General features: G+C 42.1%; 1 protein-coding gene across 1 annotated transcript in view; it reads left to right on the top strand.

Moving 5' to 3' along the window:
* Window positions 1–16397, top strand: part of ANAPC1 (anaphase promoting complex subunit 1) — a 34872-nt gene that overhangs the window by 2045 nt on the left and 16430 nt on the right. The window contains exons 6-24 of the mRNA XM_054383761.1: window positions 242–315; window positions 534–679; window positions 1017–1237; window positions 1855–2064; window positions 2491–2586; window positions 2998–3088; window positions 3205–3270; window positions 4132–4269; window positions 4601–4741; window positions 5042–5102; window positions 5599–5786; window positions 7143–7217; window positions 7787–8052; window positions 8375–8466; window positions 9377–9525; window positions 13169–13247; window positions 13355–13391; window positions 13499–13569; window positions 13685–13867. Of these exons, the coding sequence (XP_054239736.1) occupies window positions 242–315; window positions 534–679; window positions 1017–1237; window positions 1855–2064; window positions 2491–2586; window positions 2998–3088; window positions 3205–3270; window positions 4132–4269; window positions 4601–4741; window positions 5042–5102; window positions 5599–5786; window positions 7143–7217; window positions 7787–8052; window positions 8375–8466; window positions 9377–9525; window positions 13169–13247; window positions 13355–13391; window positions 13499–13569; window positions 13685–13867 (2384 nt within the window). The remainder of the gene's footprint in view (window positions 1–241; window positions 316–533; window positions 680–1016; window positions 1238–1854; window positions 2065–2490; window positions 2587–2997; window positions 3089–3204; window positions 3271–4131; window positions 4270–4600; window positions 4742–5041; window positions 5103–5598; window positions 5787–7142; window positions 7218–7786; window positions 8053–8374; window positions 8467–9376; window positions 9526–13168; window positions 13248–13354; window positions 13392–13498; window positions 13570–13684; window positions 13868–16397) is intronic.

Below are 16397 nucleotides of genomic sequence, written 5' to 3'. Positions count from 1 at the left end.
ACTCTGGCCAGCCAGTCTATCCCGTGGCCAGCAGATGGGGTCATTCTCGAGTGCTCTGATTTGTAAAACTACGTAATCATTGGATTTGATTCACCAATCTTTGATTTATCCAACAAGCTTCTGTGAATAGATGTCTCACATTTGTTAAAGTCTGAGGAGCTGTTTTGGGATTGCAGCACATGTACCAATTACAAGAGAGAGCAACTTGTTTTCAAAGATGCTTTGTTTGATTTCTTTCTAGAGAACCTTTGCCTACTATGTTCAGCATGCTGCACCCATTAGATGAGATAACACCGCTTGTGTGTAAGTCTGCAGGTAGGTTTACATCATTAATGTATCACTTGGAGTACAACAGTCTGGCTTAAATATGTCACTTGAACACTCTTTAAAGAATTCAGGAATTTTACCTTCTCAGTCAGTAGGGAAACTGCTCAGGAAGAGAACCCAGACTGCAAAAGAAAGTGGGTGAGAAGTGCTAACCATGTAACTAGTAACACTTCTGTAGACATGATCCTTAAATGCTTCTTTGTCAGGTGTGTTTGGCTCTTCTCGAGTGCAGTATGTTGCTGATTACACCTTGAGGATTGTGTTCGTCAACGCTGAACCTTCCATTGTGATGACTTATGATACTATGCAGAGTTTGCACACTGTTTGGACTCTTCGGAAAGTAAAGCCAGAGGTAAACATTGATTGTCAACTAAATATGTTTTTGTGTGTTGACATGCCCTTATGGCCATGTATGTTAGAAATACCTGGTATTTGTGATTTAGTGTATTTAGAAGAGAGTAAGACTTTTTTTTTTTTTTTTTTTTTACAACTTATTGCTCTGAAAACTAGAAGAGTAGTTTCTCTGGCTTAAGAAGAGAGTGTGGTTGATAGGAATAACTGCTTAGGCTGAGCATCTACCTAGGCATAGATTTTAACACCTAAGTAAGGAAACAAGCCCTTTGAGAGTCTTCCTGGCTGTTACTCTCCATGTGCTGTTTGCGCATAGACAGCTTTGCTTTCTTTCCCAGGAGCAGAACACAGTGCTGAAGTTCTCAGAACAGATGAGCACACCACCACACGTGGCCACTAGCAGCTCTTTGACTGCTCATCTGAGAAGCTTTTCCAAAGGAGACTCTCCTGTGGGCTCCCCTTTCCAGAACTACTCATCCATGCACAGCCAGAGTAGATCAGCGTCATCACCCAGTATGCAGTCCCGCTCACCATCCATCTCCAACATGGCTGCTTTGAGGTGGGTGCTGAACATGTTACATGGACAATAACCAGGAATAGGAGCTGTGGAATAGGATCCATGTTTGGAATTGCTGGTTTGTGTTTCTCTGCCATTACACATCTGTCCATCTAAGTTACAGGTATCTCTGTTAGAGCATCTGAAAGCCCTTTGGGAGTATTCCTGTGATATTTGGTGTGCTGTTATCCCAAAAGCACAGGACTATAATTGCTATGCAAGAGCTAAAGAAGCTCCTGTTCTGTCATGATGTAGTCAGTCTGTAGTGGAGTCAGGGACTGCCTACAATTTTTTTTAGTCCCAGGAATGGCTTATCTAAAGGAAGCCATATTTAGAGGGAAAAGGCTAGGAGAGGTTTTTGAGGGAATGGACCACATAACTTGAAATGTTGGTTTTCTTACTTTTGAAATCTCATCTGTTGGATTATGACAGAGATGATTGGAAATTAGTTAGAGAATTGTTTCCTTTTGCTCCACAGTATTACTAAAGAAGAATAATATTGAGCTAGCTACTGGTTTTAAGGTGTTTTTGGTTTGTTTTTAAAGTCTCTACTAGTGTGGGATTCTGTACCTGATCATGAAAATAGATGTTTCAGCAGTGTGTTATGTGTTTGCTTGCAGCCGCTCTCATTCCCCTGCCCTGGGAGTCCATTCTTTCTCAGGAGTGCAGAGATTCAACTTCTCCAGTAATGCCCAGTCACCAAAGAGACACAGCATTACACATTCGCCAAACAGCAGCTGCAGTGATTCCTTCCTTACACCAGAAACTGAACCCATTGTTCCTGAGCTGTGTATAGATCATCTGTGGACAGAAACAGTCACAAACATGAGGTTAGGTGTTGCGTTGGGGCATGAGAACTCAGCTCCCTTGAAAAAAGGAATTGGGCACTTGGAACGGTTTTACCTGCTGTGTTATTTGTAGCCCCCTCTGAGCTGGGGAATGGTTTCATGAGATCTTTAAAGACCTAACATCGTCATTGCTTTGGGGTTTTTTTTGCCTGTGTTACCATCAAAAGGGGCAAAACACAGCATAAAACCTAAGACTGAAAAGAACAAGTAGCATGCACTCTGCCTGACCAAGGAGTGGGGAATGTGGAGATTGGAGTGCTAGAAAATTAGCTTTAAGAGTAATAACAAAACTGATACTGGCTCATTGAAGCCTAATATGACCCTACAGCTTGTGGTCACTGTTTTCCTTCATTAATTTTGTTTTTTAGTAGCCCATGCAGTATGCTGACTGTTGTGTTCCTCTTACAGAGAGAAGAATTCCCAAGCATCCAAAGTGTTTATTACCACTGATCTTTGTGGGCAGAAGTTCTTGTGCTTTTTAGTTGAATCCCAGCTCCAACTGCGGTGAGCATCTTTTGGGTGAACACAGAAGAGCACTCTAAAAATTACCAGCTAGACATGGGGTTTGACATACTTATTCCTCCAGCTAGTGGGATCAGTTATCAGTCATCACTGACTCTCATGTGTGTTTTGAACTGTTGTGGCATAGACAGTTGGACTATTTAATACAGAAGTTGTGAGACATTAACTGTAATTTGAATGATACTCTTTATTGTCATGCTTAACCTTTAGCAGTACATTAAGGGTTTTAATTAGACTAACAGGATAAAGTAAGCAAAAGAAGGAGGAAGGAAAGCTGTACCACAATAAAAGTAACTGTGTTGTGCAACACTGTGTCTTAAATTTTCTGCCATTGTTCTGTACAGCAGATAAGACAGGCCTTTTATGTTGCCTTTTGTTACGTCAAATCTCTAGGTGTGTAAAATTTCAAGAGAGCAACGACAAGTCGCAGCTGATCTTTGGCTCAGTTACCAATATTCAAGCAAAGGATGCAGCTCCAGTGCAGGTATGCACCTCTGTATGGACTGTGAATTGTGGAGTATCCTGGCTTGTTGCTGCTTATCCAACCATTGTCATTTTACTGAAACAGACGAAGCTGAATGCTCTGCTTGCTTCTTACAGGGCATTGATACACTGCTGGTTCTGGAAGGCAGTGGGAATCTAGTACTTTATTCTGGAGTGGTTAGGGTAAGTAACAGTTTTCCTATTCAAAAGAAAGGTTTGATTACAAACAGGGCTGTATAAGAGATGTTGTGTGCATTACACCTTACAAGATGTCATTTTAGGCTCCTATAGACTTGCTTGTTTAGGAAAGGTGGCTGTGCTCATACAGCAAGTATATTTAATGTGCTGGAAAAGTAGTTCTAAAGAGTCAGTGGTACCTTGTGGCACAATTAAATCATGTCTTCAGTTTATTTTTGGTGATGGTAAAATACTTTAGTAATGAAATGCTTTCAAAGAAAGCAAACTTCAAAAATATGGAAATTAAGAATTGTTCCTGAGCAAAAAAACCCTTCAGACTTCTCTGTAGCGTGCCAGGTTGTTTTAGGTGTCAAATGCTTTGTTTTACAAAGGGCTGCTAATAGAATGGACATGATTCATCCAAAGGACTTAAAACTTCTTCAGTTGTATAGAGATGTACCATGTTCTCTCCATGTATACAGAAACCCTCTACACTGTAATTTCTATATGTGTGTACATGTATGTATATATGTATACACATGTATATGTTTTTACATATATGTATGTATAAAAGTGAGTGAACTCCCTGAAAATAAAGATTTCTCAGTGAAGCCTTGCTCCAGCTTTTAATGAACATTATTGCTACAGGTTTACTCTCAATACTGACAATATATGGTATTTTTTTCAGGGTGTCCTCGCCTGAAGACAGTAATTATATCTAGTCTTCAGAGACTTTAGGTTTAGTACATACCCACTTTTCTTAGAGCTTTTCCTTTAATATATTAAAACTTGATGGTGTCTGTATACATAAGCAAGCTTGCCATAAACCCCAAATGTTTTATTTTCCTTTATATTTGTCACAAAAAGGTGGGGAAAGTTTTTGTTCCTGGGTTGCCTGCTCCATCCCTGACAATGTCCACCCAAATGCCTCGGCCAAGCACTCCCTTGGATAGTGTCAGCACTCCATCCAAGCCTTTGAATAAACATCTGGCACCCTTAGAAGAGGTAAGAAGAAAGGAAGTCCTGCCTTGGGAGGGGTTTAGTTGTAATAGTTTAAAATGATTGGTGGATTTTTACCTTTAAATATTGGGTTTGGAGCTAAATCTTTTGTATTTCTTCAGTAAATCCCCTGAATAAACAGTGTTTAAAAAAGATCTGTTTACTGCTGCCCTGTTGATTTATTTATGAGTTCCATAAAACTTGTGAGGTGGAGATTGGAAAGATTTAAAGTTGTTTTCACACTACTTATTGGTCTATTAAATGGCAGGTTTAGCTGTCCTTTGCTCAGATCCTCTTACTTCAGGAATGCTAAACAATCCTTTTTACTGCTTTTCAGGGTGTGCTTTTATCACCAGTTCCAGAGCTACGGGATACTTCTAAGCTTCATGACTCAACTTATGTTGAAGACTGTACTTTTCAGCAGATTGGAACTTTCATTCATGCTCTGAGAGATCCTGTCCACAACAGAGTAACTTTAGTAGGTATTATCCAGTATTTTGAGTCAGCACTTTATTAGCAAAGCAAAATGAAGGTCACATTTGGTTCAGCTGCATAGTGAGACATTGCCAGCAGCTCCTGATTAACAACAAAATACCAGAGTGCTTTTTTTCTTGCTATAGAATACTCTAGAAATGACATAATTTAATTGATTCCCTCCAGTGATGCAGCTTAAGATTGCTTTCATGTGTTTCATGGAGCTAATGTCTGAGGTTGCAAATCTTTACTGACCTGACTATGCATTTCATAGTTTGACTCTTACCTGTCTTTATTCTTCCAGGAACTCAGCAATAACACAATGGTTCGGATTACAATTCCTGAAATTGCCACTTCAGAACTGGGTATGATTCCAAATCCAGCACATGAAGTTGTTTTTCAAGTAGTTTCTGCCTAGTTTAGACTGTGTAAGGATTCAGTACCACATATTCCAAGCTCTGTTAACTTACTTTCTAGAGCTGCTGCTGTTTACTTGGGTGTGCTCTGTTGCTTTTAGTGCTTTGCTTGCTGAACTCTTAGAGCTTTGTTCTTTAGGTTGCTTTGCTCTCCACTGGTGAGTATGTTGTTGCTTTAAGGACTGAGATGCCAGTTCAGACAAACAAATTTCAGTGATGAGAAAAAAGGACTGTTTTTCCCCTTTGTGTGATGAATTAGGCTGTGCTTAACCCGAACTAAAGGAACAGCTGTTGGAGGTTGTGTGGTGTTTATCCAAAGAGTTGCCAGAGAGTTAAAAGTAGGTGTAATAAGAGGTTCTGTAAAGATTTATAGCACTGATTGGAAGAAGTACCAGGAGGCAAGATGGAAAACACACCTAAATTTTATTTTCTTCTTTTCCAACAGTGAAAAAATGCCTGCAAGGGATCAAAGCTATCCTGCCCAAGGAGGTAGCAGTACAGATGCTTGTCAAGTGGTACAATGCTTATAATGCTCCAGGAGGACCAAGCTATCACTCGGAATGGAATTTGTTTGTTACGTGTCTCATGAATATGATGGGTTACAACACAGAGAGACTGTCCTGGACACGTAATGTAAACAAGCTCATATGTTTGTTTTTATAACTTATGTTAACAGTAGTGATAATTCTTCAAGTTTCGGAATGGTCAGAGACATTGAATTGTGTCAGAAACAGATTGTATTTTGTCTTAAGATGCCAACAAATCAATTCTCTTTTACTATGTTTTAGGTATACATTTTAGTTTGTATTTATCATTAAATATATTTATAAGGTACTTACTACCAATTGTCTTGGTCAGATAAAAATAAATCATAAATATTTTACTGACTAGCAGTGATGCATTAAAGATTTGCTTCACCTAATCCATATTAAGCCTATTTTTGCTAGAGACACAAATTAGAACTTAGATTCATGTTTCCTAAAGAGGATTTTTCCATGTTGATTTTAAATGACAGCGTTCAAAGTTTGTTTTGTTGGGTTTTGCCACTGTTTTACTGAATGTATTTGAAGTTTTTTGAGTTGTGTAATGCTGAGTTTGAATTTGGATTCCACAATTGGTGATTCACTTGTACAAAGTTGGGCCCTGCAGAGGGACCTTGACAGGCTGGATGGGTGGGCAGAGACCAATGGGGTGAGATTTTAACAAGGCTAAGTGCAGGGTTCTACACTATGGCCACAACTACCCCAAGCAGCATTACAGGCTGGGGCAGAGTGGCTGGAGAGCAGCCAGGCAGAAAGGGACCTGGGGGTGCTGGTTGATAGTAGGCTGAACATGAGCCAGCAGTGTGCCCAGGTGGCCAGGAGAGCCAATGGCATCCTGGCCTGCATCAGGAATAGTGTGGCCAGCAGGACAAGGGAGGTTATTCTTCTCCTGTACTCAGCACTGGTCAGGCCACACCTTGAGTACTGTGTCCAGTTCTGAGCCCCTCAATTCAAGAGAGTTGTTGAGGTACTGGAACGTGTCCAGAGAAGGGCAACAAAGCTGGTGAGGGGTCTGGAACACAAGCCCTATGAGGAGAGGCTGAGGGAGCTGGGGGTGTTTAGCCTGGAGAAGAGGAGGCTCAGGGGTGACATCACTGATGTTTACAACTACCTGAAAGGAGGCTGTAGGCAAGTGGGGGTTGGTTTCTTCTCCCAGGCAACCAGCAGCAGAACAAGGGGACACAGTCTCAAGTTGTATAGGTTGGATATCAGGAGGAAGTTCTTCACAGAGAGAGTGATTGCCCATTGGAATGGGCTGCCCAGGGAGGTGGTGGAGTTGCCATCCCTGGAGATCTTTAAGAAAAGACTGGATGGGGCACTTAGTGCCATGGTCTAGTTGGTTGGATAGGGCTGGATGATGGGTTGGATTGGATGATCTTGGAGGTCTCTTCCAACCTGGTTGATTCTATGAATACTGAGCTGCTTTTGATCTTTTTATTTCTTGCAGTTTGATTTTGAAGGATCCCTTTCACCAGTTATTGCTCCCAAGAAAGCTAGACCGTCAGAAACAGGGTCAGATGAAGTAAGTAATAGTTCTTTTACAAATAAGAGCCTTGGTGGGGGTTGGGTTTTTTAAAGGCAAAACAGAGGAAACACCCCTCAGATACTGCATTTCTTCTGAGCTCATCTGAGATTACAAGCCTTTTGGAGAAAGAAAGTTATTTTGCCCTGTGCTGTGGCTGCATCATGTGACCTTGCTTGTCAGGGTTCCAGAGAAGTGAGTTGGACTTGGAAATTAATTTAATAGAGAACACAAAGCAATTCCATATAGTCTTCAGACAAGGTCAGATCTCTCCTAGGTACTTCATCCTTTACAAATGAAGTTATCTCACTCCCATGGCTACTTGTAAAAAAAGCTGAGGAGGCTTTCAAAAAAAAAAACTAAGAAGGGGATAAAAAAAGGATGAAACAATTTAATGTCTATGGCTTGCGGGGTTTTTGCATCACATTTACCTTAGCATACCACAATCACATTTGTATTGGTTTATGGGGAGAGAAAGGCCTTCTCTGCAGCAGTGCTTTGGAGTTCTTTGCTGGAAGGTTATGTTCATTATGGAACCTCCTTCTGTCTTCCTTGTTTATTTGGTCTAGGACTGGGAGTATCTGTTGAGCTCTGATTACCATAGGAATTTTGAGTCTCATCCCATTGCCAAAGCTTTGCGACTGGACCCTCTGGAAGTTTCAGCTACAAAGGATGACTTTTCACAGTGCCTTAATTTGGATTCCTCAACCCTCCTTTTTACCCATATTCCTGCTATTTTCTTTGTTCTGCATCTCATCTATGAGGAGATCAAACTGAATATTCTGATGGGAGAAGGAATTCGTTCACTTGTTGTTCTTCTGGTCCAGCTGGCCAGGTAGGCCCATGACAAATTGCAGATATCATATATGATGCAGTGTCTCTTGATAATGGGAAATTTAGGGATTGCCCAGAGTGGAGCAGACCAAAATCATGGATTTGAAGAAAGCAAATAAATATTTAAAACTTTATGTGCTTGGGGAAAATTAAACACAGATGCAGTGCCCATGAGCAGCCTCAGTTAAGGAACTCAAAACATCCTTCCTTATATCTAGTGTGTACACAAACATTAAAAAAAAATCAGCAGAAAATGTCACTGAAATGCAGAAAGCTTGTGTGGGGGTTTCCCCCTCTAATAGGATTTACTGCTCTTATTCTAGGGACTTAAAACTTGAAGCTTATATAGATTATTACTACAGAGACTATCCAGCCCTTGTAAAAACTTCTCAACAGACTTGCATGATTCATCAAGGTGAGTTCAAGACTTTGCAAAGCTGGGTATTCAGTGATTACAATGGGAAGATTCTCTCCTATACTGACCATATCAGTGACTTTTTCCCTTTAAAGCTGGTCAGGTCTTAATCCCAATATACCAAACTGTGCTTATAGTGCTGAGGTTGCCTTGTTCCTTTGTTTTTTGTAACTTCCTAAGAAGACTGGAATGAAAAGAGCATAGTATAGCTGTAAGTGCCTCATGGGACACTCTAGACAACAAAAATTTGGCAGGGAATGATGGTTTCATCTTGGCAAACTCCTAGCTGAGACTGGCTGAGAAATCTTAGCAGCCATCTGTCTCGCATCTGGTAGTGAGATGTGCCCCTCTTGTGGAAAGTATGGCTAGGCTGGCAGGCTTGTCATTCACAGGTCATAAAAACCAAATCAGGGCTAACCCCACAAAACCTGAAATAAGGTCAGATGTTCTCTTTGCACCTGATGAGTGTCTTGCCAGTGGGAATTCACTAGTCAAGAAAGGGCAACTACTGTTTGTGCTGACCAAAAAAAGGTCTTACAGTGTTGCTTGGGCTTTGCTACTCCTGTTTTGGGGCAAAGAAGGCATAGAGGTTATAATTATATTATGTTCTCATTTAAGCAATTTAATGTTACTGATTTACAAGAGTGTGAGGTTTTTGAGAATTACTTTGTATTTGTTTCTTTTCATCATGGACTGAGGTAACTTTCCTGTTCTGGAAAGACAGGAAGGTGTCAGATTTTTATTACTGTCCACCTATAAACTTCCACCTAACAGGTCTGAGATGTGTCACATTTTTGGGAAATACTGTATTTTTATTGTTAAAAAGAAGTGCTATACTTGCTTTTGGAATAGTGGAGAGCTCTTGTGCACTTGCCATGAACTCAGTGTCATTGCTTTTCATATGATTAAGTCCAAACAGGTTTCATGCACCACCCCTCATTTTTTTCTGCTGAGCCTCCAAGTGTCTTTCAGTGGCTGAGTTCCTGTCTGAAGGGAGAAGGAGTGCAGCCTTATCCTTACTTACCAGGAATCTGTGAAAGGAGCAAACTGGTAGTACTGGTATGTGCTTTGGTAAAGAAGATATGTTTTAATTCTGCCAATGCTGTGGTCAGAGTTAGCTGTAGCTGCTTTATTTCCTGCAAGTGAAGTGTCCCCAGCTGGGGAGTCAAAGAGCAGAGGGTTTATTTGCAGTGGGGTCATACTGGAAGACTATTGAGCCTGTGACAAAGAACTCTGCTGTTTCTCTACTGTTGAGAAACTTAAGCATCTGCAAGTGTTGCTGCTCCATACTAACACACAGAATCATAGAATAGCATCATAAAGGTTGGAAGAGATCTTCAAAATTATCAAGTCCAACCATTAGTCAACGATTAATCAAGCCATTGACTAGTACCCTCTAGATGCAACCATTCAGCCAATTTTTTTAACCACTGAACAGTCCATCCATTGAATCCATACCTTTTCAACTCGGAGAGAAGGATGTTATGGGGGGCCATGTCCAAGGCTTTGCAGAAGCCCAGATAGGTGACATCCATTGCCCTTCCCTTGTCTGTTGACGTTGTCACTTCATTGTAGAAAACCACTAGGTTGGTCAGGCAGGACTTGCCCTTAGTAAAGCCAAGCTGGCTGTCTGGAATCGCATCCCTGTCCTCCCTGTGTCTTATCAGAACTTCTAGGAGGATCTGTTCCATGATCTTTCAGGCACAGAGGGGAGGCTGACAGATTGGTAGTTTCTGGGATCCTCTTTCTACCTGTTTTTAAAATGGATGTTTCCCTTCTTTTAGTCACCAGGGGCTTCACCTGACTGCCAGGACTTTTTGGAGTCCTCAGGACTCTGGGATACATCAGGTCCCATAGACTTGTGTATGCTCAGGTTCCTCAGGTGATCACAAACTTTGTCTTTACTTACAGGGGAGAGACTTTGTCCTTCAGCTCAGGAGGTGTGAGGAGAGAGTTTGCCCAGCAAGAAGGTTGTTGAGTGCCTCAGCCTTCTCCTTGTCTGTTGATAGTAACTTGCCTTTCTTGATCACTGAGGGGGGTACATTAACCTTCATTTTCTGGTTGAAGTACCTGTAGAGGTCACCTTGTTGTTCTTTGCATCCCTTGCCAAGTTCAGCTCTAGCCACACCCTGGCCCTCTTGACCTCATCCCTACAAAACTGGGCAGCATCCCTACACTCTTCCCAAGATACCTGTCGCTGCTTGAACTGCCTGGGGAGTTCCTTCTTGGCTTTTAGTTTGACCAGCAGGTCTCAACTCAGCCATGCTGGTCTCTTCCCTTCCTTGCTTGATTTCTTATACTTGGGGATCAAGAGCTCTTGCACTGTGAAAAGTGTCCTTAAAGATCTGCTAGCTCTCTTCTGCTCCCTTGTCCCCAAGGACCATTCCCAAAGGGGTCCTATTGACTAATTCCTTCAAGAGCAGGAAGTTTTCTTTCCTAAAATTCAGGGTCCTGTCTATGCTCCTTCTCTGACTTGTATCCCTTAGGATTGTAACTCCACCAGTGCATGATCACTGCAGTCCAGGCTGCCCCCAGTCTTGACATCTCTGATGAGCTCACCTATATTAGTGACCGTCAGATCCCATATCGCATCCCCTCAGAGCTGTGTATTTGCTGTCTTAAGAAGTTATTGCTGAGGCACTCCATGAGTCTCCTGGATTGCCCAAAACTCAGTATTACTTTTCCGTCAGATGTTGGGGTAGTTGAAATCCTTCAGCAGGATGAGAGCCTGTGAGTGTGATGCCTCCTGTGGCTGGAGTAAGAAGGCCTTGTCAGTAAACTCCCCTTGATTGGCCCATAGTAGATGCCAACCACAAGGTTCTCCTTGTCTCTAATTCCTACCAATAAGCTTTTGACTTGCTCTTGGCTATAATTTAGGGAGCTCTCTTCACACTCTATCGCTTTTGTAACATAGAGGGCAATGTCTCCGCCCCTCCTTTCGTGTCCCTTCTGAACAGCTAGTAGCCATCAATAGCTGCATGCCAGTCATAGGATTTGTCCCACCAAGTTTCAGTAATGGCCACTATGTCATAGCTTTCAAGGAGCACAGTAGCTTTCAACTCCGATTTGAGATGTGTCTTCACTAATGCTGAGTATGGGGGGACAGTCACTGCCCTAGTCCTGCTGGCTGCACTATTGTGGATCCAAGTGTGGGATGCTCTTGGCCATCTTGGCTGCCTGGGCACACTGCTGGCTCATTTTCAGCTGGCTGTGAACTTCGAAGTCTTTTTCCACTAGGTGACCTGTCCAGCCAGTCTTCCCTAAGCCTGGAGCCCTCATGCAGCCGGTTTCTATAGGAGGATGCTGTGGGAGATTGTCAGATGCTTTACTAAAGGCTTTACAGCCTTTCCCCCATCTACTAAGCCCACCTTGTCATAAAAGGAGATCAAGTTAGTCAGGCAGGACCTGCCCTTCATGAACCCATGGTGGCTGAGCTTGATCCTCTGGTTGTCCTGCATGTGCCATGTGGTGGCACTCAAGCTGCTCCATAACCTTTCCTGGCACCAAAGTTGGGCTGACAGGCCTGTAGTTCCCCAGATCCTCCTAACCTTTCCTGTAGATTGATGTCACATTTGATAACTTACAGACCTCATCTGTCTGCATCAGATTCTCTTGGGTATCCTTGTGCAGTGTCAACCTCTCTACAGGGAGAGGAGTACATATTTAGCAAAGAGAAATCCCTGTGAGTCCCCCCTTTTGTTGCTTCAATATTACTGGAGGGGGTGGATGGGTTTTAGCTGGGAGGAGGTATTTCAGATTGGGAAGAACAGTTTGTGAGCAGCCCATGCTTCACTGCTTGTGTGGGGTTTTTCTGTGGTTTGTAGTAGTGGCATGTGCAGAGTAATAATGTAACTTCAGGTTAACTGTATTTTGTGAGTGAGAAGTTCCCAGCTTTCCCGTCAATATTTTGTCGCATGAGTAGCTCTAAGTGCTGATGTTATCTTCTAGTCAGCCTCACTTGCTTGTACACAAAGCATTTAAGGAAAAATCCTGCCAATACAGGGTCTGAAGCAGAGATGTTGAGCCTGAGGTGGCTGAAGAGCAAAAGAGGGAGGAGAAACTCTGCAACTCATCTTGGATCCTTGGGTTAGAGTTTCTGATATGAACTACCAGGAGTCAGCGTGTCCTCTGCTTCAGAGTGTGGAGGGTTCGAGCAGCAGCACTGAGGCTGTAAACAGTGTTTTGCCTTTGGCTTAGCAGCTTGTCTGGCAGTATCAAAAAAGTAAATAGTGACAGATTGCTTTACTTTTGCTGGCTAGATGGCCAAGATGGACTCTGCTTTGAATGGGGAACAACTTTTCACTTAAAGCTGTCCCAGTGTAGCCAATATTCAAGATGTGGAGGAAACCAGGTGAAAAATAGTTTTTGTTGATGATGTGGGTGGTTTGCAAGAGAAATTAAATTTAATGTGAGAAACATGGGAAAGATGACCAGGAATGTGTTTTTCTGTTTAGAAGATCATTTTCTTTTTTACCTGTGATACAGTTACTAGAGAAAATTCTGTTGTTTCAAGATGTCTTTTTTTTTTTTCCCAAGCTTCAGAATAGAAATGTAAAGCATAGAAGTTTGTTCCTTGCCTCAGTTGTTTCAGCCTCCTTTTCCTAACAATGTTTTCACACTAAACCTGTATCTTCTGCCTGTTCTGAAAGGTGACAGCTGCACACTAAGTAACTTTGTGTTATGATGTTTCTCTCTTACCCAGAGCGTGGCTCTGTACATACTGGGTGATGAGAGCGCTGTGTCTAATGAAGCCTCCCATTATTTTTACAAGATTACATCAGGTAACCCTGCTTTGATGCCATTATAGCATCTCCTCCTGTCTTATGCTCGTTATGTGCTCTCCTTTTGCTCAGAGAATGTGGAAGTAATGTGTCCTTGTCTCTCCTAGGGCAACGAAAACAGCAAACAGAACAGAATTACAATCGGTATGAGCAGTTATTTTGGTATTACTTTAAACTCAGAGGCTTTTACTTTTTGCTGAGTATTTTACTAGCTTTTAGTGGCTTCACCTTTATTCCCCTTTATTTTACAGGTGCAGTTTCAGACACAGCACATCTGTTTCCAGCCTGGCTGAAAAGTTAGTTATTTGGATGACAGATGTTGGTAAGAGCAGTGCAGAATGGTAGCAATCATAAGCATTAGCCTTGTGCTTGCATAATATGAAATACATTTACCTAGTTCTGATAAAACAGTTTGGTTTTTTTTTCTTAATTTTCAGGTTTCACCTTAAGAGATCTGGAGTCTCTTCCCTTTGGTGTAGCTCTTCCTATTAGAGATGCAATATATTATTGCCGGGAGCAGCCTGCCTCAGACTGGCCAGAAGCAGTTTGTCTCTTGATTGGGCGCCAGGATCTGTCCAAACAGGCATGTGAAGGAAACCTGCAGAAGGGTAAATCTGTGAGTATGGGCATAAATGGATTTCATGGTATTGGATATAGGGCAGAACTGTGTTCCAAAACTCCCCCACTATCTGCTGATGCTTTGGACACCAGGAAGTGCAGAATTCAAGATGGAGGGCAATGTAGTGTTCATATGCATGTGATAGTTTCAGTCTGGCACAGGAAGAATAAATGTGTATCTGTAGAAACTGACAATATAAAACTTAATTTAGGCATGGTGCTCAAAAATTTTATTTGCATAGCTATGTGCTGCCTCTAGGTCCTCCTCCTATCCATGATGGTCATTAGAGAGGTTTTGATACTCAGTCCAGAGACTCTGCCATCAAAGCAGCAATAGCACAGGGAGAAGGAAGTGGCTGTTTGACAGTCTGGTTCTTTCTTGTGTCAGCATGGCTGGTATTTCTCCTCTGGAAGAACTGATTTCTGAAATACACTTTCCATATTTCTCTTCTTTCTCAGAAATTATTTAGTTATTTGTATCCTGAAGTAAAATGAAAACAGGCCTGTATTGGTTTTCTCTTAAACTTTTTCTTCTGATGGTGGCAATCAGTAGCATCTTGGAGTTGTAATTCACTGGAGTGTCTTTTATTGAGGACACTCTGAAAGCCAAAACTCTTAAGAAAATACTGGCTAGTGGCATACATAAAACATTCAACAGTAGCAGATTGTAACCTTTTCAGAAGTCAAGAAGAGGGCTTTTTGCTCTCTTAGCTTTGAAGTGATGTTATTGCAATTTTTTTTTTTTTTGTAATAGAGGCTTCATGACTGACTACATAATCAAAGAAGCTAGTTTATTTAGCAGAAAAATAAACTGGATGTTCAAATCCCACCATTCTTTACAAATCTGCTTTATTTTCTGCTGGTGAACTTTTGCCCAGCCATAATGGTCCAGAATCTGAGAATGATGATCAATTTGATGTTATCACTTACTTTATAACAAAGCCTCGAATATTTGTTGCCTTAAAAGGATAAAGTGATCTTCAAACACCAAATTGTTTGTCGTTTCTCAGGAGGGCAGGGTGGAGTTTCCTGTTTCAAAACGGACGCTGGCTATATGGGTGGTGCAGTTATGTATTGAGATTTTCTGCATATTTATCAGAAGAAATAAGTTTTCATTCATCAGCTGTTAATTTCCTGGAGTCAGGTGTAACCAGTGATCCTCAGGAAGACCTTGTGTTCAATCTAATCTGTAATTCTGTGTCTTTCAGCTTGCTGAAATTCTGAGGTACAGAACAGGAAAAATGGCCAGTTCAGAGACAGTTCTGGAGGGATTTTGTTCCTGAATTTATCACTTCCCATGTTATATTATAAATGAAATTCTTAATTAGATAAATTCTAATGTAGGTAAACAGGAGAACAGTGGAATTTGAGCATGGTGGGGGTTGGAGAGGACTTCTGGGAATCCTCTAGTGCAAACCTTCTGTTAAAGCAGGGTCACCCAGAGCAGGTTGCCCAGAATGAATATGCAGGTGGGTTTGGAATCTCTTCAGAGGAGACTCCACAGCTTCTCTGAGCAGTCTGTTCCAGTACTCTGGCACCCTCACAGGAAAGAATCTTTTCCTCATGTTCAGTTTGTGCCCATTGCCCCTTGTCCTGCCACTGAGTACCACTGTAAAGAGCCTGGCACAATCCTCTTCTTCAGGCTGAAAAGCCTCAGGTCTCTCAGCCTTTCCTTGACAGAGAGATGGCCCATTTCCCTTATCTTTGCAGCCTCTGCTGGACTCTCTCCAGTAATTCTTACCTCCCTTGAACTGGAGAGCCTCCCTCAACCTGCTGGCCACATTCTTCTTCATGCCTTCCAGGAGACAATTGGTGTTCTTGACCATGAGGGCACATTGCTGGCTTATGGTGAACTTGTCCACCAGCACTTCCAGGTCCTTCTGCACAGAGCTGCTTTTCAGCAGGTCAGCCCTTAACCTGTACTGGTACATGAGGTTATCCTCTTCAGGGGCTGGACCCTACACTTGCCCTTGTTGAACTTCCAGAGGTTCCTCACCCCATTCCAGCCTATCCAGTTCTTGCTGAACGGCAGCATTATCTGATGGTGTCAGCTACTTCTTCCAAGCAAACTCCCTTGATACGTGTCATTGAACAGTGTCAAAGATTTACTAAGTCTTACAAAGAAAGACCTTTTCCACAGTGCCTCTAAGCAAGGAAATGTTTCAGTAGTTTTCTAGTCTTGTAGCTGTGATATTGAAGTTCAGAAAACATCCTGGTACTGTGGTGAAACCCAGGGTGCCTGGTGGCAACAAAGATTTGGAATTTCCTGCCATGCAGGCTTACTGTTCATTTGATTAGGCAGCTTGATTTTTGCCAAGGTTGTTGTGGAGGGGAATCCAGATTAAAGCTCTGATTCATGAAAACATCAGTGAGTAGAAAAAATAACACAGATTTCTGCACAGAATGTGCAGAACAGCAGCCCTGATTTGGGGGGATTGAGGATCAGTAGGTATTGGCACTTCCAAAAGCAGATCGTCACCAGGGGACCGTCTGCACCTTCCCTTCTGGAGTTTAACTTCCTTTTTAATACAC

Source organism: Indicator indicator, chromosome 9 (genome assembly GCF_027791375.1).
Source record: "Indicator indicator isolate 239-I01 chromosome 9, UM_Iind_1.1, whole genome shotgun sequence".
NCBI classification, from domain to species: Eukaryota; Metazoa; Chordata; class Aves; order Piciformes; family Indicatoridae; genus Indicator; species Indicator indicator.
This window is presented reverse-complemented; position numbering and strand designations above follow the sequence as displayed.